This window comes from Choloepus didactylus, chromosome 23, assembly GCF_015220235.1.
Source record: "Choloepus didactylus isolate mChoDid1 chromosome 23, mChoDid1.pri, whole genome shotgun sequence".
Lineage (NCBI taxonomy): Eukaryota > Metazoa > Chordata > Mammalia > Pilosa > Megalonychidae > Choloepus > Choloepus didactylus.
In genome coordinates, this window is record NC_051329.1 from 8,515,360 (window position 1) to 8,542,300 (window position 26,941).

The following is a 26,941-nucleotide window of genomic DNA, read 5'->3' on the forward strand; positions in this document are numbered from 1 at the left end:
TTAACCATGGCAAATCCCATACATGTCATGAGATAAGGCTTTTTAAAGTTTGGTATTCTTTTCACTAAAAACACTATCCTATGAAAACATTTACATAACACGTACAAAAATTCAAGAGAACATAGGAATTAAAATCAATCCTTAAACTATTATTACACTTTAATCAGAGACTAAACTAGGTTGCATTTTAAATTTCAAGTCAAAGAAAAAGATTCACACATATATTATACATAAATATAACTTTAATCCTGCACTTCCCTGCAGTAACATCCATTGCTGGTTATATGTGGACTGAAACTGCATTTGTAAAGAACTGTGAACATTAAGAATCTTTACATGGAGTCATATGTGTTGACACAGCCACACAGACATCTTCCAGCACCAAGAGGATACATACATAACATAAACCAAATGGTTTTGATAGACGACTTTGCCTCATAAAATAATTCTATTTAGTAAAACTGAGAATTAATGCAAAATTTCATTCTCTTACATTTTTATACTTTTTTCCTAAGACTTTAACTTTTTAAAAAAATCATTCGTTCATTCAAGACTGCAATTTGCATGGCAATAAACAATGGTTTTGTGAGTTCCGAATTTCTCCAAGATGTATAAACCACAATTCTTCTTTTCAATTTGTGTTAACTGACTCAGACCTTATAAAAGCAAAATTTAACTTCATTTAATGCACTGATTAGAATTCATTTTACCTGTTTCCCTTATGATAAAAAAATGTTTCAACTATTTCCTAGATTATATTATTGAGAATGGGTATAACATATTTTTAATTGGTTAGCAGACTTTTATTCACATAATTTATGCCAAAAGAACTCTCAGCCTCTCTGAATGGTCTTCCACTCAAAACAATAATAATGAATACATAAATGGGTTTGGGGTCTGCCCTCTATTTAACATTACCAAATATGTTTCCAAGTTTTCTTAGAAAATATGATTTTTAAATATTGGTATAATATTTACCATATGATGCACCATCATGTCTTTTATTTACCAACTGTTCATTTATATCATCTGCAATTTTTTGATATTATGAGTAACATTATGATGAACACCCTCATCCATAAGTTTCATGCAAGACTGATTATTTCTCTAGGGTAACATCAGAGAAGTGGCTTACTGAGTCGAATGGTGCAGGAAGTTTTAAGGCATTCAATATACTTTACCAAATAATCTCCAGAAGAGGTTGAACAACTCCTACCAAAAGTATGTTAATATGCCCACAAAGTGGATTTTGTTGCTAACAATGAAGCAAATTTAACCACAAATCTATTAGATTCTCACCCATCTCAAATCAAGGAGACAGATGTTACTGGTGAGGAAGCCAAATTCAAATTATTTTTTAAAATTCCTCAGCTTTAAGTCAGTAAAATAATCAACAGAAATGCTTCCCATAAAAGGTCTACAGTGTTTTCCCAAAAGTTAAAAAGAGAGAAAGTCGGTACCAAATGATCAAATTCTTTTATTTGACTAAGTTCTATTTCATGCGTAAGCATGAGAGTCTCCCCTGTTTATTAAACTTTGGCAATAAAAAAAACAAGCAGCCTTGTACAGAACAGTGAAAATATGCCAAGGACAAGAGTGGTCTACAGTTTTACTGTAGGATAAATATATATATATATATTTTTAAAAGGCCTCCCTCCCTTTGGCCATATCAACTCTCAGTTCAGATCATTAAATACAGAAAAGTTTTCAAAATCACTTCTTTACTTCTCCAAGATCTTCGATGCTGTCATCATCCACCTATTAAACACAAATAATTACATTTCATGAGTTGTGGTATCAAATGAGAAAAGATGAAAGTAACTTGCTTTATAAACTTATCTCTGTGAATGCACGCATGCCATATACTCACCTCTGGCCATTTCTCCTGAATGACATCAATTATGTCATCTGTGAAGTCTCCCTGAATAATGATTTCATCCTCCCCTGTTACTGAGGCACCACAGGAGAATTTCTGAGCAAAAAACCTTTGTGCTTCTTTAAGATCAATTTCTGTTTTTTTTTTTTTAAAAAAAAAGAAAGAGGAAGACTATAATTGGAACAATGTCAAAGATTTTTTTTTCCATTTTGAAATTTACTCTGCAGTTTAAATTCATAAAACAGTATCTTTTTTTTTTAATCATTCTTCTATTAAGTACTGCTTTAATGGATTTCATAATTCCTTTCTGAACAATAATTACAAACTACCAGAGCAAGTGGTCTTAACAATTCAACTGATATATTCAAGGTCAGATAAAGCCTTAGTACATAAAAATAGCATCACCCATATTATCGAGTAAAACCAAAATAAATCCAGTAACACATACACATATACACTACAAAGTAGGAATGAAATTCTTCTGTTTACCCCTTTTGCAAAAGAAAAATGTACAGCAGAGACACAAACTTTAATATTTACAACGTGGTCCAGGGATTGTTTTTCAATCCGTGTTGTCACACAAAGGGACCTTGGTTTACATTTTCACCCCAGTGTCACTATTCATTCAAGGCCTCCAGGGAGTGAAGGGGCTCTGGAGCAGGATATTCTGCTGCTACCCGCCTTCCCTCACCCTCTACTGTCATTCCCAGAGGGGATGAGGCATGGGCAACCCTCTGCCACCAAGCCTGCAGAGGACAAGGAGCAGCATCGTAGGCTTCACAGGGAATCCTGTCTAGCCCTCCTCATCCTACATAAAATGTAGGAATCCCAAACAGGAACTTCAGGAAGGAAAAAGCTATACCAGTCCCCTCTGCAAAATAGTTTTTAATTTCTCCAAAATCTGATTTTGAAGCTAAAGTTAGAAATGCAAAACTTCGCTTTTTATCTTCTTAGCAAAAAATACACCTACAAAGTTTTCATGATACCAGATTTTAAAGAGAGAGAATACAGTACACACTTTCATACTTTAAATGTACTTAAGCCTGAACTCACCAAAAGTTGCAAGGCCACACACTCTTGTTACATATTTCTTCTTTGCTCTGGGAATTTTGGCTATCGTAACCTTCTGTGGTACGGTCTTCTTTTTTTGTTTTATTTGACCCCTTCCACCTTTATTTATTAAGAAAGAGCTCAGCATTAATGGTCTCATTTAAAACATAAATAATTACAGAATACTACATCTTGAAATTTGTTATTTCAAAAGGTACCAAATATCAATTTTTAAAGTTTCTTTTCTCTAACACAAAATTAATAAATACGTGCACGAGCATCCACACAACACTTATTAAGTACCTACTACGTGCCAGTCATTGTGCTAAGTGTTGAGAACACAGAGATGAACAAAACATAGTCCCTGCCCTCCAGGGACTCACACTCTAGTGAAGGGAATTAAAAAAGTTAAATAATTACAGCAAGCTGATATATACTCTAATAAGCTCCACAAGTAAGGCACTACTGCAGCTCTGCATAGAAATGGCTTACTCTGCTTCCAGAGGACAAAAAGTTTCCTAGAGGAAGTGACATCTGAATTGGGATTTGAAGGATAAGGAATTGTCCAGGTGAAGGAAGAAGGGCTGGAGAGGTATAAGATAGGACATTCCAGGGAAACAGAACAAGCACAGTGTAACAAAAGGCATTCTATTTGGGAACTACATTTGTCCTGATAGAACGATGCTTATGGATATGTAGCAAATGAAGCTAGAAAGGCAGAAAATTACACACCAGTCCTTAAGGGACTAATACATCAAGCACTGGCATTCAGACTTCATATTATAGATGAGAAGCCATACAGGAATAAAATAATCAGATTTACTGTTTTATGTCGATCATTCCAACTACAGTGTGATGGATGGATCTATGAAGGGTAAGGCTGAAAGAAAGGCCACTGAGGAGGCTACTGTATTAGTTAAGGCAGAAATTAAGTGCAACCTAAACTGAGGTAGTGGCACCGGTAATGGACACTAGGCACAAGATAGTAAGGAGGAAAAATAACAGAGCTTAGAACTGATTAAAGGCACAAAGGGAGAACCTAAGATGGATTTATCCAGTGGATAAACTGTTGTCATTAATCAAAATGGCAACCACAAAAGTAGCAGATTTGGGACCTAATAAATTTAACTGTGGAAGTTGCTGAGTTTGAGGTGCCTGGGGTACCACGCACACTCCCAGTCTCGACACTAGGGCCAGGTCTGGAGGTACAGATTTGGGAATCTAAGTGTAGATTGATGGCACCTGTTAGAGATGTAGAGACCCATTCAGGGAGAATATGCAGAATGAGAAGATAAGAAGGCTGAGGACAGAATCCCAGGAAACACCAATAGAAGGAAGACAAGAAGTCTGCACAGGAGACCAAGGAGGCATGACAGGAGAAACAGGAAAGCGGAGTGCCAGAGAAACCAAGGAAGTACAACACTTCAAGAAGGGAGTGGTCAAGTGGTCTTATTTGGTTATTACCAAGTCACTGTTGACCCTTATTAGAGGAGTTTCAATGACATGATTGTCAGGCTAGGACAGACTGAGGAGTGAACAGTTAACAGAATAGAAAGCAGGACAGGGAGGGATAAGGTAAATAAATACATGGCCCTTGAGAGAATTTTAAAGATGGAAAGTCCCGAAAATATTTACAAGCTGAATGCAGTCACAGGGGAGAGTAATTAATGAAGAAGAAACAGGCAGGGACAGGATCCAAGGCACCACCTGAGGGATCAGTTTTAGGAGGAGGAAAGAACAGAGAGAGGCGCTGCAGCAGCTGTTAAACAAAGTTTGCGTCCGAGCTATCAGAATAGGAGAGAAGAAAATCTTACATAAATGTGTCTGCCCTAATTAAATAGAACACACAGATATTTTAATAACAAGGTATCAAAGTCATTTGTTTGTTTTAGTTAGAGCAGCTATAGGTTTGGTAGCAAAGTTTTGAAGTCATACAGAAGCTGGATGGTTGCTTTTTCTTATTCCTACTGATAAAGTCCAAACCATATCACATCTAATCACTATGAAGAGAATAAGATTTTGTACCCTTCTGTGTGACATACATATGGAATTACAGTAACAGGTAGATATTATTCACATTGGGAACCCTTTATTACTTATATCTTCTATCAAAGGGAAGCTATGCTTGTACAAATCAAAACATGGACTTAGGTCTTACCTCTCTTTTGTTTTTTCTTCTCTTCCTCTTCCCCTGCTGTTCCTTGACCCTCACTAGTTCCAGCTTCTTGTCTGGGTGAATTTTCTAGATGAAATAAAATAAATGAAATAACAAAAATGAAATCCAAAAGCATTCATATTATTTCATATGGTATTAAAAATAGAAATCACCCTTTGAACAACCTCATACACCAATGAAGTATTTTACCAACAACTGAATGTGACGTTTATAAAGCAAATGAGTCAAATCTAATTCTGAAGTGTCACTATGGCAAGTGTCTAGCCTCTCCAGAAGAGAACACAATAGCTTTTGATCTGTGAAGATTTCAATTTACTTTAACCATGTGAAAGGAACTTAAACCACTTGGGCTCAGCAGGAGTGTTTAGCATCTAAAGACACTAATCTTGTTAGTAGGAAATCTGGTCCTAGGTGAGCAAGCTTCTTTCCCCTAAAGTCACAATGGTGGTCCGAGGCCAAGGCTGGTCATTTTCAGGGCAGCCCATGCAGACTACAATACAAGACTTGAGGGTTCTTATCCAATCACTGACAGTGACTGAGTAGGTACTATCCAAAAAACCCCTATCAAGTTTTGGGGTTTGTGCTTTATGGGAACAATCTGAAAATCAAAGCAGCAAATAATGAGGCAACCAATGGTGTATTTTGAGTAGGCCTTTTCCTGGAAAAGGTGGCAAAGATGTTCCCTTCTCCCATTACCAACTTCATTTCTACCAATCTTGTAGGAGAAGCCATCAATTTGAACAAAATAAGAAAATCTGTTCCTCCTTCAGTCTTCCCACCTCAGGCAACGGCCACTCCTTCTTGCTGCTTGGGCCAAAACCCTGGATGCCTCTTTTTCTCATGCCCCATGTCCAACACACCAAAAAATCCTGTTAGCTTGAGCTTCAATGTCTCTCCAAGAATTTGACCACTCTTCACCACCTCCACTGCTGCCATTCCAGTCCAACTCATCATCTCATGACTGGATTACTGGCAACAGCTTCCTCTCTGGTCTCCCTGCTTTTCCACCTATGCCCCTCTTTAGTCCATTCTTCACACAGCAGCCAAAGTGATGCTGCTGAAGCAAAAGTCAGACCTGATCATTCTTTTGCTCAAAACTGTCCAATAGCTCCTCATCTTGCTCAGGGAGAAGGCCAAGGCTTTACAATGGCCTAAAAGGCCTTCCAAGATTTGGTCCTCCGATACCTTTCTGACCTCAAACCTCCAGCGCCTTCAATCAGCCCCAGGTGCAAAGGCCTACCCACAGGAAGCTTCCACCCCGGGGCTTCCACCGCTTGGCTGTGCCCTCTGGCTGGATTGCTCTCACCCAGAACATCCCTCACTTCCTTTCTTTACTCAAATGCCATCTTTTCAGCAAAATGTTCCCTGGCCACTCAATCTAAAATTTCAAATGTCCTTCCCACCACTTCCTATCTTCCCTTTCCCTGCTTATCACTACCTATACATTTTACTTGTTTTATTTGCCTCACCTTCTAGAATGCAATTTCCACAAGATATGGGGATCTTTTGTCTATTGCTTTATCCCCAGGGCCTAAAACATGGGGTAACACATAGTAGGCTCATAAGAAATAATTAATTAAATGAATGAGTAAATATATATTTGCCCCTAAACCATTTATTCTTCTTCATACAAGAAAGTTGACACTTAGACCTATCCTGTCTCAGAGAGGTAAGCAGTATATGATACTAACCTTAACAGTTTAAAGTTAATAGAAATAGATAAATGTAATTTACTAATACTCTACTAAAGGAGGATTTTCCTACTTTTAAAAACAATGCCATATGTGCATTTGTTTCAGGTATATAAGCTTCGATGACAGAAAAAAAATGTTCTTACCTACGCTAAGTTTTGCAAACTCATTTGGAAAATTCTTCTCTAACCATTGCCTACATTTAGCAACATCAGGCATATATTCACAGTACTGAAAGAAAAAAGAAAAATTTTTGAAGAGTCACAGTAGAACAACTAAAACCTTTTAATTAAAAACCATTTCCTGTATATCTGCTATAAAAATACTGAAACTAACTACTCCCACCTGACTTCTTATCTGCATGTAGGAAATCTGTATTTGACCAGGCAATACATCATAAGAAATTAGAAATTAAAAAGAATCAGGTACCTCCTCCTTCTAATAATTTATTTCCTTCCTCTCCTTCAAACCAGAAAGGCCATTAGAGAAAGGAGCAAACAAACAAACACAAACATGTCTATTTCTTGCCTTGGGCACAGAGACGCCTTATTATTTTCATGGCTTGCCCAAAGAACCTGATTTAGCAGCTTATTAACCAAAAGTCTTAAATACAATTTATGCTTTCTTTCCTCTGCTTGGACATGTTAAGTTTTGGCTTTTAGGTTTGTTAGCTGGCTGGCTATTCATGAGTTCCATGAAAAATCCAAACCATATAGCCAAGTGCAAAAGATTTACATGAATGACTCAAAGTCTAAAGAAAATAATTTATAAGGCCAAAAAATTATTCCAAATCAAAGTTCCCTAGAAAAGGTTGAAACTCTATGAAACAACAGAAAATGAAAATAGGAGAAAAGATGTCCTCAAGCTAGCTTTAAAATCAAGAATGACCTCAACTGCAGAATTAAAAAAAAAAAAGAATTTTAAAAGGACTTACCTCTGTTGGTAATGAACAGACTGGAGAAAAGGAGAGAAAAAAAAAGATTTGAAAATTTAAATATATATACACACAGGGATCATCATTTTTATTTTAAATTTGAAAGAAATGTTTCATTTCATTTTTTTACCATAAATTTTACGTACCACATTTTTCAAATTCTATCCTCCGTGGTTTTTTTTACTTCTTCTCTTCATTAGAGAAGCTGTGGGTTTACAGACAATCACGCATAAAATACAGGATTCACATATACCACCTTATTATTAACATCTTGTATTAGTGTGGAACATTTGTTACAATTGATTAAAGTACATTTCTTTTTGTAGTCGTACTATTAACTATAGTCCATGGTTTAACTTAGGGATCACTGTGTAGTGCAGTTCCATAGATTTTTTTTTTTTTTTATTCTGTTACCATATATACAACATAACATTTCCCCTTTTAACCACATTCAGCTATATATTTCAGTGATGTTAACTGTGCTCACAACATGCTACCATCACCATCATCCATTACCAAAACATTTCCATTGTTCCAAATAGGACTCTTGTCCATTTTAAGCCTTAACTTCACATTCCCTGTCCCGACCCCATCCACTGGTAACCTATGTTCTAGATTCTGACTCTATAAGTTTGCTTATTCTAATTATTTTGTACAGTATTTGTCCTTTTGTGTCTGGCTTATTTCACTCAATATGATGTCTTCCAGGCTCATGTTGTTGTATGTATCAGAACTTCATTCTTTTTTAAGGCTGAATAATAATCCATTGTATATAGATACCACATTTTGTCTATACATTCATCAGTTGATGGACACTTGGGTTGCTTCCATCTCTAGGCAATTGTGAATAAGGCCGCTATGAACATCAGTGTGCAAATATCTATTCAAATCCCTGCTTTCAATTCTTTTGGGTAAATACCTAATAGTGGGATTGCTGGGTCATATGGTAATCCTATAAATAACTTTCTGAGGAACTGCCAAACTGTCTTCTACAGCAGCTGCACCATTTTACATTCCCACCAGCAATAAATGAGTGTTCCTATTTCTCCACATCTTCTCCTACACTTGTAATTTTCCATTTTTTAAATAGCCATTCTAATGAGTGAACTGGTGTCTCATCGAGGTTTGGATTTGCATTTCCCTGATGGTTAATGATGTTGAACATCTTTTCATGTGCCTTCTGCCCATCTATCTTCCCTGAAGAAATGTCTATCAATGTTTTTTGCTGATTTTAAATTGGGTTGTTCGTCTTTTTTGTTGTTAAGTTGAAGGTTTTATTTATATATTCTGGATATTAAACCTTAATCAGATATATGATTTCAAATATTTCCCCCCATTGTGTAGGCTTTTTACTTTCATGATAAAGTCCTTTGAGTCACAAAAGTTTTTCATTTTGATGAGGTCTCATTTTATCTCTTTTTTCTTGTGTTGCTTGTGCTTTGGGTGTAAAGTTTAAGAAACCATTGCCTAACATAAGGTCCTGAAGATGCTTCCCTATGTTTTCTTCTACGAGTTTGATAGTTTAGGCTCTTATATTTAAACCTCTGATACATTCTGAGTTGATTTTTTAATAAGGTATGAGGTAGGGGTTCCTCCTCCTCTTTTTTCTTTTTGCAGTTGGATATCCGGTTTGCCCAGCACCATTTGTTGAAGAGAATATTTTTTCCCAATTGAATGGTCTTTGCCTCCTTGTCAAAAATCAGTTGGCCATAAATATGAGGGTTGATTTCTGAGATCTGAATTCAATTCTTGGTCTATATGTCTGTCCTTGTCCCAGTACCATGCTGTTTTGATTACTGTGGCTTTGTAATAAGTTTTATGATCAGAAAATGAGAGTCCTCCAACTTCATTCTTTTTCAAGATGGCTTTGGCTATTCAGAGACCCCTACCCTTCCATATAAATTTGATGACTGGCTGTTCCCATTTCTACAAAGAAGGTTGTTGGAATTTTGATTGGGATTACATTGAATCTATAAATCATTTTGGGTAGGACTGAAATCTTAACAATATTTAGTCTTCTAATCCATAAACACAGAATGTCCTTCTACTTACTTAGATCTTCTTTGATTTCTTTTAGCAATGTTTTGTAATTTTCTGTGTACAAGTCCTTTACATCCTTGGTTAGATTTATTCCTAGATATTTTATTCTTTTGGTTGCTACTGTAAATGGGATTTTTTTTTTTAATTTCTTCTTCTAATTGTTCACTGCTAGTATATAGAAACACTACTGACTTTTGGGTGTTGTGTATCCTGCCATTTTGCTGCATTCATTTATTAGCTCTAGGAGCTTTGTTATGGATTTTTCATGATTTTCTGTATATAGAAATGTATTAGGGTTCTCTAGGGAAGCAGAATCAATGAGAGAGATCTATAAATATAAGATTTATAAAAGTGTATCATGCAACTGTGGGTATGCATAAGTCCAAATTCCATAGGGAAGGCAGCAAACTAGCAACTCCAATGAAGATGTTCGATGAACTCCTTGGGAAACCAACTAGCAACTTCAATGAACTTCGCAGGAAACGCTTCGCTGGTCAGCCAAACCAGTGAAGGTCCTCCATCTGTCTCGCTTAAGTCTTGAACTGATTGGATTAAATCCAGCCGACTGCATTCTCTCATTGTGGAAGACACTCCCTTTGTTGATGTCTTCAGTCACAGGTGCAGCCAATTGACTCATGATTCAATAAACCAGCCTGTTGGTTTATTAACCAGTCACAAACATCCTTGCAGCAATGGTTAGGCCAGTGCTTGCTTGACCAGACAGCTAGGTACCATCACCTGGCCAAGTTGACACATGAACCCAACCATCACAAGGATCATGTCATCTGCAAATAGGGAAAGTTTTACTTCTTCCTTTCCAATTTGGATGCCTTTCTTTTTCTTGCCTAAGAACTTCCAGTACAATGTTAAATAATAGTGATGACAGTGGGCATCATTTTCTTGTTCCTGATCTTACAGGGAAAGCTTTCAGTCTTTCACCATTAAGTAGGATGCTGGCTGTGGGTTTTCCACATATGCCCTTTATTGTGTTGAGGAAGTTTCCTTCTATTCCTAGTGTCCTAAGTGTTTTATCAAGAAGGGATGCTGGATTTTGTCAAATGCCTTTCCTGCATCAATTGAGATGACCATGTGGGTTCTTCTTTCATTCCGTTCATGCTGTGTACTACATTAACCAATTTTCTTATGTTGAACCATCCTTGCATACCAGGGATAAATTCCACTTGATCATGGTGTATAATTCTTTTAATGCTGTTGGATTCAGTTTGCTAATATTTTTGTTGAGGATTTTTGCATCTATATTCATAAGAGATATCTGTCTGTAGTTTTCTTTTCTTGTGGTCTCTTTATCTGGCTTTGGTATGAGGGTGATGTTGGCCTCATACAATGAACTAAGGAATGTTCCCTCCTCTTCAACTTTTTGGAAAGAGTTTGAGCAGAATTGGAGTTAAGTCTTCTTGGAATATTTGGCAAATTCCCCTGTGAAGACATCTGGTTTGGGAGGTTTTTGATGACTGATTCAATTTTTCTACTTATAATTGGTCTGATGTGCTCTTCTATTTCTTCTTGAATAAGGGCAGGTGGTTTGTGTGTTTCTAAGAATTTGTCCATTTCATCTAGATAATCTAATTTATTGGCATACAGTTTTCATAGTATCTCTTGTAGTCAGCAGAATTTGTAGCAATAGTCCCCTTTCTTTTCTGATTTTCGTTTATTCTTTTTTTTTTTTTGGTCTAGCTAAAGGTTTGTCAATTTTTTTGATCTTTTCAGAGAACCAACTTTTGGTTTTCTTGATTCTACTGTTTTGTGTTTATTTCATTTATCTCCAGTCTAATCATTGTTATTTCTTTCCTGCTGCCCGCTTTGGGTTTAGTTTGCTCTTCTTTTTCTAGTTCTTCCAGACTGAAGTTAGATTTCTGATTTGAAGTCTTTCTTTTTTAACATATTCATTTAGAGCTATAACTTTGTCTCTCAGCACTGCCTTTGCTGCATCCCATAACTTTTGTTACGTTGTATTTTCATTTTCATTCACCCCAAGATATTCCTTCATTTCCCTTTTGATTTTCTCTTTAACCCACTGGTTAAGAGGATGTTGTTTACTTTCCACATATCTGTGAATTTTTCATTTCCCCTTCTGATATTGATGCAAAACGAGACAAAATATTTTCAGTGGCTGAGAGATTTCAAGTGGAGTCGAGAGGTCACTCTGGTGGACATTCTTATGCACTACATAGATAACACCTCTTAGGTTTTAATGTATTGGAATAGCTAGAAGTAAATACCTGAAACTACCAAACTCCAACCCAGTAGTCTGGATTCCTGAAGATGATTGTATAATAATGCAGATTACAAGGGGAGACAGTGTGATTGTGAAGGCCTTGTGGATCACACTCCCTTTGTCTAGTGTGTGGATGGATGGGTAGAAAAGTGGGGATAAAAACTAAATGAGAAATAGGGTGGAATGGGGGGGATGGTTTGAGTGTTCTTTTTTGAATTTTATTTTTTATTCTTATTCTGATTCTTTCTGATGTAAGGAAAATGGTCAGAAATACATTGTGGTGATGAATGCATAAATATATGATTATACTCTGAACAGCTGATTGTATACCATGGATGACTGTAGCGTATGTGAATATATTTCAATAAAACTGAATTTTAAAAAAAAAGTGATTTACACAAAGATCAACTTATGTGTGGAGAAACAATCCCAGCACCTTCTACCAACAAAGAATTAGTTAAATGCTGAAGAAGGCTTTAAGAATTCAAATGTGGAACAGTTGAGAATGAGCCAAGATGGAAAAATCAAATGCGAAGTTACAGACCTCTTCATAAGGACAATCTTTTTGTGTTTTGTTGTTCTGTTAGAGTGTGGATTCTTTACAACAACTGCTATGTTCATCTTCAATTAATGAAGCAATCCACAACATGACATACCTGAATTTCATGCATAAAACTTTGAATTGTAAGTGTTCTTAATTTTCCATCCAAAATTTTTAAAAGATAATTTCAAATCAGTCATTTTTTCCCCTCAGTTTCATCATTTTTATATCTTAAACCTAATTACTTCAGTATCTGATAACAGAATCATCTACCTCAAAGTATTAGGATTCCTATACAACATAGGGATTGCATTTTTTACTTGTTATTAAGATTACTAAAATTAGCCCTTCCTTTGAAATTTGAGATAAACTTTGTTAAGAAAATTAGTGTCTCCTCAGTCTTGTCATTGTTAGAATGTTCATATTCTATTAAGCATGCCTTTTCCGTTCTGCTTTAAGCATGGAGTGCTGGTTGTGGTATTAAACAGAAAATACAGTGAGGTCACAATTTCTCCAGAGCTAAAAGTTAGTGAATAAGAAAGAAAAGTAAAAAGTGAAATTGTCAAAGAATATTGATTTCCTTTTCAATAGTCTATATGTTCTTTGAAAATCAGTATAAGATAAAAAGAGAAGCAGCCAAGGGAAGCAAAACTGGTAACAGAATGAGAGGAGCCACACATGTCACCTTAGTAAATGAGATGCCTGGATGATTTTGCCAGATCAGAGCAAATAACATTCCTATATCTGGGTTTTGTTTTGTTTCTTCTTAGAAAAGGCTAATGAAATTGTACTCCAGTGCTGCTAAAAGATGAAGCCTCTACAATGGCTTCTGTCTGCTGAAGATGAGCTTGAAAACTGGAGGTCCATTCTGAATAAATATGCCCATGGTGGCACATCTAATGTGCCATCACCTGCAACCAAACCATACATGAACTTTTACTAAGATGTTTGCCCTAGAGAAAAATAAAGATAGGTCATTAGTCTTCCTTTGCTGAAGTGCTGAGAAGTAGCACAAAATTAGAATCACTTATATGGAAATTCAAAATTTCCCTTTATATATGAAACTTTTTTGAGTATGTATAAAGTTGAAAAAAAATGAACTGATGCTTGGCAGGTTGTTTGGGAAATGGCTCCTAAGAGAAAACAGACTTGACAGAATTTGAATATTCTAGTACTGATTGATAAAATGTGCTACACACACTCACGGGGGGTTTAAATTAAAACAAGTGTTTAGCCTTTTACCTGCTTGCTGCATAGCTATGTGCAGCCATTATGCTGAGACGTAATAAATCACCATGGTACATCATATGAAACATTACATGTCATATTCTTGATGTGCTGAGAAATCTCATTGCTATGTGGGATATCGTAACTGCTTGGCAAAAACTGGTCTCAGAACCAGTGACTGTTCAACTGAACAGAGCAGGACACGTGATAATTCTGACTGAAATGAGCTGTCTCAAACTCAAATGTTGATGGTTTTATAGAAATTGATACCATGTTAGCTCCCTCTGCTGATGTTGAATTTCAAACAAGAACAGACGCTCTTGACATAGGTCTGTTATAAACACAGAAGAATGAGAAAAAAGTTGTCAAAGTCAAAACATCCCAGGAGAAAAGAAGCATAAACAGCCCTGGCAATCAGTAATCAGCGATAAACTGCAATAGTTGAATGACTAAATATGTTTGTGAACTACAAAAGAACCATCAGAATTCAATCCAATGTTCAACAGAAAGTAAAATGCGGGTTGTTTTAGATATGACTAGAGTTTTATGTGATATATTGCCTTATTTAGCCCAACAGACATTTCTAGAGTCTTTCTAAGAACCAATTTTTAGTTCAGGCTCTGCCTCTCATTAGCTATTGTAATCTTTGACGATGCCAGTGGATTCCTTATCTATACAATTAGGTGAATGGATCAGATGATTTCTGAACTGTCAGTTCTATAACATCCGGTTTGGTAGCTTGCAGGAAATGAAATGGCATCTGAAACCTTTATAAACTCAAACTATCTAATTAATGAATTATAGAGAAAAAGACAATTCTTCAAAAACTTGATGTTACCATGGTTTTGAATTTGTAAATTATGAAGACAGCTGTTTAAATAGTTCTACATAGGCTTTAGTGTACACCTCCAGAGAGAAACATTTTCCTTGGAAAGCATCCAACATTTTTTCGATAACTATACATATCAATTTATTACCAGGATAAACTATTTGTATGTTAAATAAAGTCAGGACACAGGAGGCAACTTGAAGGAATTCCTTCAATTAGGTTTCCACAGGCCTAATGTGGAACAACTTGAACATCAAAATAAATAATGGTTATAGCTTATTAAATAAAGTAAGAATTCGTAAGTCCACAATGATATAAATAAATAAGTAAATAAATAAATGGAGAAGAGAACCTAACTGTAGAATGCCAAGTAATAAATGTAGGAACGATAGAATTAGAAATTCACCATTTGCCAACACTGTAATAATAACTGATTCAGACAAGAATCATCAAAACTAGTGGTCTCAAAATACATCCCCACATGAAATTTTTAAATTACTTTATAGTGGAGTAAAGTTATAGTGGAAAAATCTGGCTGACATCGCCTGAAACAAATTATTAAAGTTAGTATTCCCAGTAATGGGACTAGATTACAAATGTGCCTCTGGAGATGATGCACTGAAAGCACTGAGAAACACTTCTGAATTATGACAAAAGTGCATAAAAGGAATCCAATCAAAAGAAAACATCAGACAAACACAAAGTGAGGGATAGTCTACAAAATAATTGGCTTGTATTCATCAAAAATATCAATGTCTTTAAATACAAAGGCTCAGCATGGTCCCAGATTAAAGGAAACTAAAGATGACATCTGAATGCAACACATGATCCTGGATTTCCTTTGGCCATAAACGATATTATTGGGACAACTGAGAAAAATTGCAATAAGGTCTGCAGATTAGATAACAGTGTAATTTCAATGTTGAGAGAGGGAGAATATACGTGTAAATATAATAAAATGTTAACATTTGGGAAATCTAGATGAAAGAGACCCAGGAATTGTTTTGTACTATCCTTGTAACTTTTCTGTAAATATGAATTTATGTCAAAATATGCAAAATATTAATTAGTGAATTTTAGTGTCATATACAGGTGTTCATAGTATTATTTTTAACTTTTCTGTTATATTTAAATACATTAAATATAATATTTACTATTTCCATAATTAAAATTTGGGGAAACTAATATAAAATTAACTACCAATATAATTGTTAAAGTTTTATAAGAAGAAGAATGCCAAAAAAAATCCCACACGAATTTCAATTCCATTTACATTTTTATAATTACCATTTTTCATCAATTCTAATATACATTTTTAACAAAAACAGTTTAACATTTCTGAGTTTTGGATCTATCTTACAATTAACACGTCATCTTTCTCTTTCTCACTGGCACGAAAAATAATGGCACATCTTACAACTAATGGCTTTTTTTCATATATATAATTTTTTTTTATTAGAGAAGTTGCAGGTTTACAGAAAAATCATGCAGAAAATACAGAATTCCCATATACCTTCCCATATTAACACTTTTCATCAGTGAGGTAACTTTGTTACAAATGATGAAAGAATATTATTATAATTGTACTATTAACTATAGTCCATAATTTACATTAGGGTTCACTGTTTATGTTGTTCAGTCCTAAGGTGTTGGTTTTTGTTTTTTTTTTTAACTTTTATTCTCGTAATATATATACAACCCAAAATTTCCTCCTTTTAACTGCATTCAGTGCCATTAATTACATTCACAATGTTGTGCAAACTCTATGAACTATGGTACATTTGACTGAAAGTCGCTCCACCTTTTACTCATTGTAGTTTTTTTTAAGGGTATACATGCACATAGTAAAAATCCAGAGTATAAAGGGTTTACAGTGAAAAACATCTTTGTCCTACTCCTGATCCTCAGATGCAACTACTGCTAACAGTTTTCTTATTTATACTTCTGAAAATAATCTATGTACATACAGGCATATAAACTCCTCCTCTCTTCTTTACACAAATGTGAGCATATTAGATGCTTTGTTTTACACCTTGTTTTCCCTTAAAAAATAACAAACATTTTCCTAACTTTGTCTGCTAGAACCCACAAACACAAATTGTTTAAGCTCTGTATAGACATACATTCAAATTTATATATATGTCATGACAAAACAAAATGACCTCTAATTGCTAGAAAGTTCACTGTTTTCTTCTTAGCCTAAATTCACTGTTTAATTTTAAAGAAACAGCTTTTAAACTCACTTAGAAATACTGAATACCTAACATCTTGAATGAACTCAACACAAATACTGCTTCTGAGTCCACAAGAAGAAGGAATGAGGAGAAATAATCAGTGTACCAGGACTTAGTTGGGAAGGCAGCCAAAACAGGTGCCATTAGTTAATAATTTTATCTCATGGAATTACAATCAAGTTCCTAAATATCTAGAAATATTAAATTAACAGTTCTACTTGGCCTCTGTAATAATTTTTAAAAGTCCAAACTAATTTAGAAGCTTTTTTTTTTTTGGTTGGTTGGTTGGTTGGTTTAGTGTTTGGTCATTTCTTAAGCAATAAAACTGCAGAGGATGAATAGCCACAATCAAATAATTACCTGGAAAAACGTATTTTCAATAGCAAACTTCATTGTCAACAGCCACCAAAGAGCAACCGTTTGTAAACAGAAGTAAAATGGTACAGTCACTATGGAAGATGGTTTGGTGTTTCCTCAGAAAGCTAAGTATATAGCTGCCATATGATTCAGCAATCCTGTTACTTGGTATATACCCAGAAGAACTAAAAGCAGGGATGTGAACAGACATTGGCACACTGATGTTCATGGTGGCATTATTCACAACTGCCCAAAGGTGGAAACAACCCAAGTGTCCATCAGCTGATGAATGGATGAATAAAATGTGGTACATATATATGATGAAATATTATTCAGCAGTAAGAAGGAATCAAGTCCTGAAGCACATGACAACATGGATGAACCTTGAGAACATTATGTTGAGTGAAATAAGTCAGACACAAAAGGACAAATATTGTACGATCTCACTAATATGAACTAATTATAATATGTAAACTCATAGACATAAAATCTAGAATGTGGGCTACCAGAAGACAGAATGAGGCTAGAGAATGGGGAGCAATTACTTAATACATGCAGAATTTTTAACTAGGTTGAACTTAAACATCTGGAAATGGATAGAGGTGATGGTAGCACATTATTGTGAGTATCATTAATAGCGCTGAACTGTATGTGCATGTGGTTGATAGAGGTAGTTTAGGTCATGCATGTCACCAGAAGGAAAGCTAGAGGTTCAAACCTGGGAATGTATAACACAGTGAATATTATTGTGATGGATGATGACTGTTATTAACAGTACAAATATAAAAAAGTTCTTTCATGAACTATAACAAATATACAATGCTATTACAAGAAGTTAATAATAGAGTGGTATATGGGAAAAAATGTACCTATTGCAAATTATGGATTACAGTTAACAGTAATATCTTAATATTCTTTCATCAACAGTAACAAATGTACCATACCAATACTAGGGGTCAACAATGTTGGGGGGGGATAAAGGGGTATGGATATTTTGGGTTTTCTTTTTTATATATATAAATATATACATAAAGTATATATAATATACATGTACGTATGTATGTATTTATTGGAGTAATGAAAATGTTCTAAAATTGATTGTGATGAATGCACAATTATGTGACAATAGTGTGAGCCACTGATTGTATACTCTCGATGGAACATATGGTGTGTGAAGGTATCTCAGTAAAACTGCATTTTAAAACATTTTTTTGAAATGCAGAGTCTCAAGGTTAAAATAATGTGAGGTCACAAGGTTAATATGAACTTGTGACCACCACGGACATCCCTCTTGCTTCTAGCCTATGTTAACTGAGGCTACCTTCTCTCACACACTGCAGATCCTTGCAAACTCCAGCAACTTTTCAGTAATGTTCCTTCCGCTGTTATGCATGGAGCCTTCAGTGTCCCTTCCAGATTAGAGCCCTAGATCCAGCTAAATTATGGGGCAGCCTCCTTTCACAGATCTCCTTTGCACTGTTAGGGACCACTGCCCTAAAATGTACTTTTGTATTCCTCTTCTGTATGACAAGAAAACTAGCTCATCCAATATTCTACCAATATTCTACCACACTCTCAGTCTTCCCACCCAAGCCTCTAAGACCCATACTCACAGCTACAAAAGGCAAAAACTTAGGAAGCCATCTGGGATCCTTCCTGCCCCTCCATCCCTTATAGTCAATCCATCATCAAGTCCTACCATTTTACCTACTAAAAATCTCTTGAATTCATCCACAGCCTCCCTTTCCCATTCTTCCCGCCCCCACCCAACTGTTTCCCTGGACAACCACAATAGCTGCCTCCCTGGACTCCCTCAAACTACACTGCACATACAATAATCTTTTCAAAATGCAAATCTTAACCCAGGGAGAAAAAGCCTTTAGGCTTTCAGAATGAAGACCAAAATATTTACCATGGCCTATAAAGAGTCTGCTAGTCTGGCTCCTGCACCTCTTCAGCCTCATTCTATACCACATTCCCTCTCCCTGTCAGCACCGTGGCCTTCTTTCAGGCTCTCAAACAAGCCATTCTCCCACTGGCCATGGAAACTCTGCACGTGATGCTCCCTCTGCCCAAAACGCCTGGTCAATCACTTATTCATCCCATACATCTCTCTCAATCATCCCATCCTCAGGAAAGTCAACCCTGACCCCCAAGGCTTAAGTCAAATCCCACAATTATACTCTATCAGAGCACCTCGTCCCTTTTCTTCAGAGCATTAATCAGTTATAATTTTACATTTACATGGTGACTATGAGAAAGCTCCACGACAGCAGGGACTATGTATTTGGGTTCCCCTCCATATTTAGTACAGCATACCTGGCACACAGCAGGCACTCGAGCATTTGCCAAACCAATCACCTGGAAATCTCTATGACTAGAATTCAAGATGGAAGGGAATGAAAAGAAGATGAAGACGGAGAAGGAGGGCCACCCATCCATTCTAGACATAACGTGGAGAGTAAGGAAGAGGAAGAGGAGACAGCAAAAGGTAGAATGCCTAGGGCCTGACAATTAAATCACTACTTCTTAAATTGCTACAATTCCTTATGGATTCCTGAGGTCACATTTTAGAAATATGCTAATCTCAAATCCATCCTCAATTCACCCCCACAATTAAATCCTATTTATTTTTCCTCAGAAATGTCTCTCAAACCTGGTTTCTTTTCTATGCCAGTGTCACTAAGCCTCAATCATCTCCTACTTCAAAGACTCCAATTTCATCTCTGTCACTAGGCATCCCATTTCAGTAACTTCCTCCTTTCTGCCAAACAGGCATTATCCTAAGAGATTTATTCAATCACATCACTTCCCAGATCAAGAACTCCCCCAACAGCTTATCATAATTCTCCAGACTCATCTCCTGCCACCCCATGTACCAGCTCCATGAACTTCTATCTATGCTGTTCTTTTCCACTAAGTTCCACTCATCTTCAAGACCTTGTGAGGGTTTCTTGAAACTGAAGCAATAATGCCTTGGAAGGTTGTTTGTCTTAGATTTTAATCCCAGCTCCATCATTTATATGATCCAGAAACTCAACATCAATAAAATGAGGGTAATTATACTTCAGAGTTGTTGTGAGGATTAAAATAAAATAATATGTGTATACATAAAATCCATTCAATGAATTTCAACCATCTCCTTTTTCCTAAATACAATTGGTTAGGTGTTTCTCTATTTTCATGACCGTTTGATATACTTTCTAGTGTACATTTAGTACATTATAACCCATCTGTTTAAATGTTCATCTTCACACTTAAGCTGTGAGCTTCTAGAACATAATTATGTCTTTACTCATTTCTCAATATGGAGCACAATGCCTGGCACAGAGCAGATGCTTAAAACATGTTTCCTAAATGAATTAAACTTATTCTCTGAAACCCTACTTAGACCCCAGCTCAGAAATGAGAACAGTCTTCTTTAACTTGCATCCTTCTCTTTTTTGAAAGGAGAGAAAGGAGGGAAAAGGAGGAATATGTTAGTCACTATCTACCATTTTTCTTATAATCCATTAGGAATTCTATTTGAGGGTTTTCTCTCTTCTCTAAGCACTCCAAGAATACTAAATGTCTGCTAGAAAATAGATTCAGTGCAGTTTTAATAAGCTATTTCTTTCCTCTCTCTTGTCCTCAAACCTGATTAACTGCTTTATCCTGTTGATCCTACCATTATTATCTCTTTCCCAACCTCTCTTCCTAACTTATGCCACTGTCATTTAAATCCTCATTAATTTTGCCTCAAGTCTTATTATAGCCTGGCTAGTAAGCTTGCCTCCCTCAACTTGTGTCCTGCTGCCAGATTCATTGTCATGTAACTTCTCTACTCAGAAGACCTTCAGCAACTCAGCATTGTCTATAACCAAAGTCCAACAACTTAGCCTGGTAGTCAAGGCCCTCCACTGTCTGGTCCCAAACTATATCTCCATCCTATTTCCTGCCACTTTTCTTCATGAATCCCACATTACAACCAAACTCTAACACTCGCAAATCCCCCTATATTCCTCATAGTTTCCTACCTCTCTTCTTTTGCTCCTCTGCCTAGCACATCCTTCCTTCTGCCCTTTGGCCCCTTCCTGAATGCTACCTTTCCTTCAAAGCCCAGTTCAACCCTGAAATCTTCCCTGATCTCCTACAACTGGGAGAAATTCCCACTTCCCTGTACTGCCACTGAACTTGACCAGTATCTTTCAGCACTCATCAACTTCTACCTTCTGCAAGTTATATATAAACCAAGGGCAGGGCCCATGCCAATTTACCATTCCTCCATAAAGCGTAGCACAGGACATTATACATCATAGGTACTCAGTAAATTTGTCTAATAAAAATATTTCTTTATATTCTTTGTAAATTATTAATTCACCACTACATAGTCTTTTATATTAACAATGTCATGCTATTTCTCACCAAGCTGGCTAACAGAGTCCACTATTTTTATAAAATGGTAGAGTCAGAGTTAGAAGGAATCTAAAAGGTACAGTCTTAACCCATCTCCACCACTGGTTTGTTCAACTAATCCTAAGAATGTTTTTTACATCAAGTGGATGCTTGTGTTGTTCTGGATATTGAAAAGTCACCCTTTGACAGAAATGCCTCTCTCAGCAGTCCCAGTTCACTCATCCCGTGGCCACAGAAAACAGGTCTTATCCTTTATTCACATAGGCTTTCAGATTTAAAATGTCATTTCACAAGAAACCGTCATATAAAAATACAACATGAACCTAAATTCTGGGCATTTTTTTAACACTTTATCAGTCTGTCTTGCATTCTAAGTTATATTTCATAATTACAGAAAAAAATAATAATAAACAAGATTTCTGGGGGCTGACATTCTCACTAAGCTTTCTAACTTCCCACCAATTAAGCAACTTCTGCATGTGGTAAAATCCACCCAGCTCCCCTCACTCCAACTGCATTCCAAGGATCTGTTTGGCTCTCCTCTCTCCTTTCCTTAGGATAGCTCACATACTGGCTACCTTCAAACCGTATCACCTCTGTGGCAGATGGTTCCAGACCTTTATTTCCCCTATCTCTGTGCTTTCAAAGGACTTGGATTCTTCCATTTGAATAAACTCTAACTCCTTGTGGTGGGACCTTCTGGTTAGGCCATTTCAATTGAGATGTGACTCAGCCCATACAAGGTAGATCTTAATCCTTTATTGGAATTCTTAGTGAAGAGGATAAAAGACAGTAAAAACCCAGAGAGCTGAGAAAGAAACACCCAGAGACATCTGAAGACAGCCATTGAAACCAGAACCAGGCGAGAAGGACCAGCCATGGTCCTTCCCATGTAACAGAGGAACCCCGGATGCCAGCAGCCTTTCCTAAAGAAGGTATCTTCTTCTTGATGTCTTAATTTGGATATTTTCATGGCTTTAGAGCTGTAAATTTGTAATCTAATAAAATCCCATTGAAAAAGCCAACCCATTTCTGGTATATTGCATTCCCGAAACAGTCACACAGTCAATAAATGGCAAAGTCAGGATTCAAACTCAGATCGACCTCAGTTTTAAAGGAAAAAAGTCTCCCCAAATTGACCCCAACCTACTTTTCCTTGTTTCTCAAGCCCTCCAACTCAGAGTGCTGATCTAATCAGTTCTTTCTTCTTCCCCTCCCCTAAAGATACATTAAATCTTGCCACCATACCATTCTTAGGAATTCCTTCCTTTCCTTGCAAATTGTATACATCATCTAGGGCTTAACTCAAACCCTACTTCCTTGAGAACTTCCCTACTTCTCTCTGAACAAAGATCCCTCCCCTTTCCTGAACTCCTACTTTACAGTGATAGTACCATTTAATTCAGCATTTAAATATTCCCCAAATGCTTCTCCAACTAGATCCCACACTCCTGGAGGAAGTTAACATTTTCCCCATCCTACTGCCTGTAATATCAACAAAACTAGGGAGGGAAATACCCCAGAGAGCCTCTTTGTTGCTTAGATGTGGCCCCTCTCTCTCTAAGCCCACTCGGCAGGTGAACTCACTACCCTCCCCACTACATGGGACGTGACTCCCAGGGGTGTGATTACCCCTAGCAATGCGGGAAGTGACTCCTGGGGATGAGCCTGGACCCAGCACTGTGGGATTGAGAGGGTCCTCTTGACCAAAAGGGGGAAGAGAGATGAAGCAAAGTAGAGTTCCAGTGGCTGAGAGATTACAAATGGAGTTGAGAGGTCACTCTGGAGGGTACCTATGCTCTATACAGATACCACCTTTTAGTCTTTACTGTGTTGGAATGGCTAGAGGGAAATACCTGAAGCTGTCAAACTGTAACCCAGTGACCCTGATTCTTAAAGATGACTATGTAACTATGTAGATTGCATAGTGTGACTGTGTAACTGTGAAAACCTTGTGGCTCGCACTCCCTTTATCCAGTATATGAACAGATGAGTGGAAAAATGGGAACAAAAATTAGATGAAGAATAGGGAAGGATGGAGGGAATGGAAAGATTGAGATGTTCTTTTTTGCTTTTATTTTTATTTTGGAGTAAGGAAAAGGTTCAAAAATTGATTCTGGTGATGAACACACACCTGTATGATGGTGCAGTGAATAACTGTACACTGTGGAAGATTGTAGGGTATGTGAATATATCTCAATTAAATTGCATTTTAAAAAAAGTAAATGAACAATGGGGGAGGAAGAGAATGGGATACTCTTTTTTATTTTAATTTTAATTTTTGAAGTAATGAAAATGTTCAGTTTGATTGTAGTGATGAAAGCACAACTATATGACGATACTGTGAACAACTGATTGTACACTTTGAGTGATTATATGTTATGTGACTATATCTCAATAAAGTTGCATTTAAAAAAAGAAACTAGGAAGGGAAATAAAAAGAATAAATCTGTCTAAAAAGATTTAGGGAACTCTTATCACACACAAATTATCAGTGGGGTGAGGATGAATATTTACTGCAGTTCTTTAAAAGCCACTTTAGAAGTCGCATAGGCAATTCAACAGCATGGTTTTCATATAGTATGTTTCATCAATTCTGATGTTTTTTACATCAGATGTTTTATAGGGATGCATCTTATAACAATTAGGGCTTATCAATATGACATCACTTTTTTCCTTCTCAGTGGAACCTAAAATAATGGTGCAACATACAAAATATGGAGTCTTAGATTCAATGATATAGGTAGTCAAGAACAATAGCTCTTAACTTAGCTGACAAACAAGGATGAAGAAACCATATTAAACTAAAATACTTTTATAATAATAATAATAATAATAGTTAGCAATTTATTGGTGTCTAAGTTCGTGTGTTAGTTGCTTCCCCAGGAGCTTTATACAAATCATCTGACTTAAAAAGATGTAATCATCATCTTCATTTTAAACAGACCTCTAAACCTTAGAGAAGTTAAGTAACTTGCTCAAGATCACACAGCTTGCTGATAAGTGCTAGAGTTAGGATACAAATCCTGGCCCTTGACTCCAAAGAATAAAGAATATCACCAAATAAGACCAAATAGGACCAATGTTATAACAAAATTAAATTAATCCTACAAAAAGTTCCCCTGCCTACTCTCTTGCCCAGATATTATACACTAATTTTATTTTTACTTTATTATCAAAGATATTCAATAAATGATGAGTTGCTACAATTTTTTACCTCAATGACATCACCTCTCCTACAGTACTTAAATCCCAGATGAAGTCTCCAAAGTATTCACAAGAATGTAAGGTCCATGAGAACAGGGATCTTGTCTAACTTACTCACTACTCAGTCCCAGCACCTGAAACACTGCTAGGCCCATATTAAGTTTCAAAAATATTTACTGAATAAATAAATAAACCTTGTCCCTTTACTGTTCTGAATCGTCAAACTTTCTGAAAATTTCCAAGGCAGTAATTTTCCAGTTCAGATATTTCTGTATGAAAAATGAAGAAAAACACTCAAAAGGAAAAACAATACTGACTAAAACTAACACAGACTTTGTTAGTAAACTCAAGAATTAAGAATTTCCCAAGACCACCCTACTACCCTATGTTCCAACCTCATCTCCTCCCATTCCTTACCTTATACTTCACAGTTTACTTATACAAAGCTGATCATATTTCCACAGACATGCATTAAGATTTTTCTTGCATAGCAATTCCTTTAGCTGGGATGCCCTTCCCCATTTCCATTCCAGTCCTTTTCATCCCCAGGACTCGGTATCTTCCAAGAAGCTCTCCTTTAATAGCCAGACTGGCATGTAACATTAGACAAAAATAGTCTGCATGTCTCTATTCCAACTGGACTGTAAGCATCTCCAAGCCAAGTAGCAAGACACAAGTCACAAAGGTTGGGAAAATCTGCTAACCCATGCCTCCTCCTCAGGAATCCTCCCCAACTCCCAACCCCCACCCCACCCCACCAATGAATGAAGCAGTCACCAGATAACAAAGACAGATGATCAAACCTAAGATCAAATCTTATCACAGTGCATAAAAATATAGTGAGTCAAGGCCATTTTTTGCGTTCCAACACTTGCCTCCACAATAAAGGACTCGAAGTGGGTAATCAGCATCTAACTTGGCACTGCTCCTCACCTCTCCCTTACAATCAGACCCACTGGACTCAGAAATGTCTGCAGCCATCTCACAAACCTGTAAGCAAGAAAAATAACATACCCTCACTATTTTGGACCAAGATCCCAAAGAAGCTTACTCAAATGCAGAGTGGCCTCCTCCGACCAGAAACCCACCCAACCCACCCCCGCCCCACCCCCACCCCCAATGTGTTTCAGTTCTCTGGAGTTAAGTGAGGGATACAAGCTGCATGAGCAATTCCAGCGTAACATGTACCAGGTCCACAGGGCTACAGGGAAGCAAGAAGTAACAGTGAGACTCGTAGCAAACGACCCATGCAGGATAGGGCGTTGGGGTTGCACTCGTGAAAAAAAGAGGCAGAGGAAAAAGATGGGATAGATGATGTCCCTAGAGACCTGGCAAATGGTCTGGGAGCGATCTGGGAGGGAGGCAAACTGCAGCAAGAGAAAGGGTACAAAACAGCTGGACGAAAAGAGGCTGGAATAGCCTACGACGAAAGGATGGGGCCCCTGAGGAGCTCAGAGTGCAGGGTATGGGGACAGCGAAGTGCCAAGGGAGGGACACTGAGGAGTCAGGAAAGGGGATGCGAGGGGGGCGGGAAGACCAGAGCCTGATGAAGCCAAGGGGAGAAAATAGGGGTAGAAGAATCAGGAAGGGGCGGGATGTATGAGCAGTAACGCAATAAGGGCGGCCAGGTTTGAGGGGAGGACGTCAGAGGCGAAGGGACAATCCCGGGGACCCCAGAGGGGGCCCATGTGGGCGGGGATGTGGAGACGTCCGGCCCAGTCCCCCAGGCCAGGCAGCACCAGTTTCCCCCACACTCTCTACGAGCTTCTCTGAAGCGAAAGAGGCAAGAGGGCACGTTACCCAGGCGGTCGCAGAGCCTCCGCCGCCTCCGCTACCGCCAGCCAAGGCGATACATGCAACTCCTCTTCCCCCTCCAGGGCCGCTCGAGAACCCGTCTGCTAGACGCGCTCCCGCGAGACAAGAAACCTTTATCGCGAGATTCAGGCCACCGCCAGGCCGGATGTCGCGAGAAGCCTGGAGGCGGGGGAGGGGAGCAATTAGGGAGCATGCTCATTCCGCTCCGGGGGCGGGGCCCACAGTCGAAGGCTGCCCGCCAGTAGGCGGTGCTCGTCGCCCGTCGAAGAGGAAGAAGAGGCTCCGGGAAGCTTCGCGCGGTGGTCCGGGGTAGGCGCGCGGAAGCGGCGGCTG

The 26,941-nt window shown here is 37.4% G+C and overlaps 1 protein-coding gene across 1 annotated transcript; it reads right to left on the reverse strand.

Annotated features, from left to right (window-relative positions):
• Positions 1 to 1,457: 1,457 nt before the first annotated feature.
• On the reverse strand, positions 1,458 to 26,725 carry DENR (density regulated re-initiation and release factor). Its single transcript, XM_037817288.1, has 8 exons — positions 26,594 to 26,725; positions 25,669 to 25,783; positions 7,728 to 7,747; positions 6,940 to 7,024; positions 5,085 to 5,168; positions 2,930 to 3,046; positions 1,871 to 2,010; positions 1,458 to 1,758 (listed from the first exon to the last, which is right to left on the reverse strand). Exons 2-8 carry the CDS (start codon positions 25,772 to 25,774, stop codon positions 1,714 to 1,716), a joined length of 597 nt encoding a protein of 198 aa, XP_037673216.1. The 5' UTR covers positions 25,775 to 25,783; positions 26,594 to 26,725; the 3' UTR covers positions 1,458 to 1,713.
• Between the last annotated feature and the right edge of the window lie 216 nt (positions 26,726 to 26,941).

Bases quoted from the DNA above. Each gene is read 5' to 3' on its own strand.
- DENR (XM_037817288.1), bottom strand. From the start codon at position 25,774: ATGGCTGCAGACATTTCTGAGTCCAGTGGGTCTGATTGTAAGGGAGAG. The intron at 7,025-7,727 runs GTAAGTCCTTTT...TTTTTCTTTCAG, and splicing joins TCTGTTCATTACCAACAGAG to TACTGTGAATATATGCCTGA. The intron at 1,759-1,870 runs GTGAGTATATGG...TGTGTTTAATAG, and splicing joins TTCAGGAGAAATGGCCAGAG to GTGGATGATGACAGCATCGA.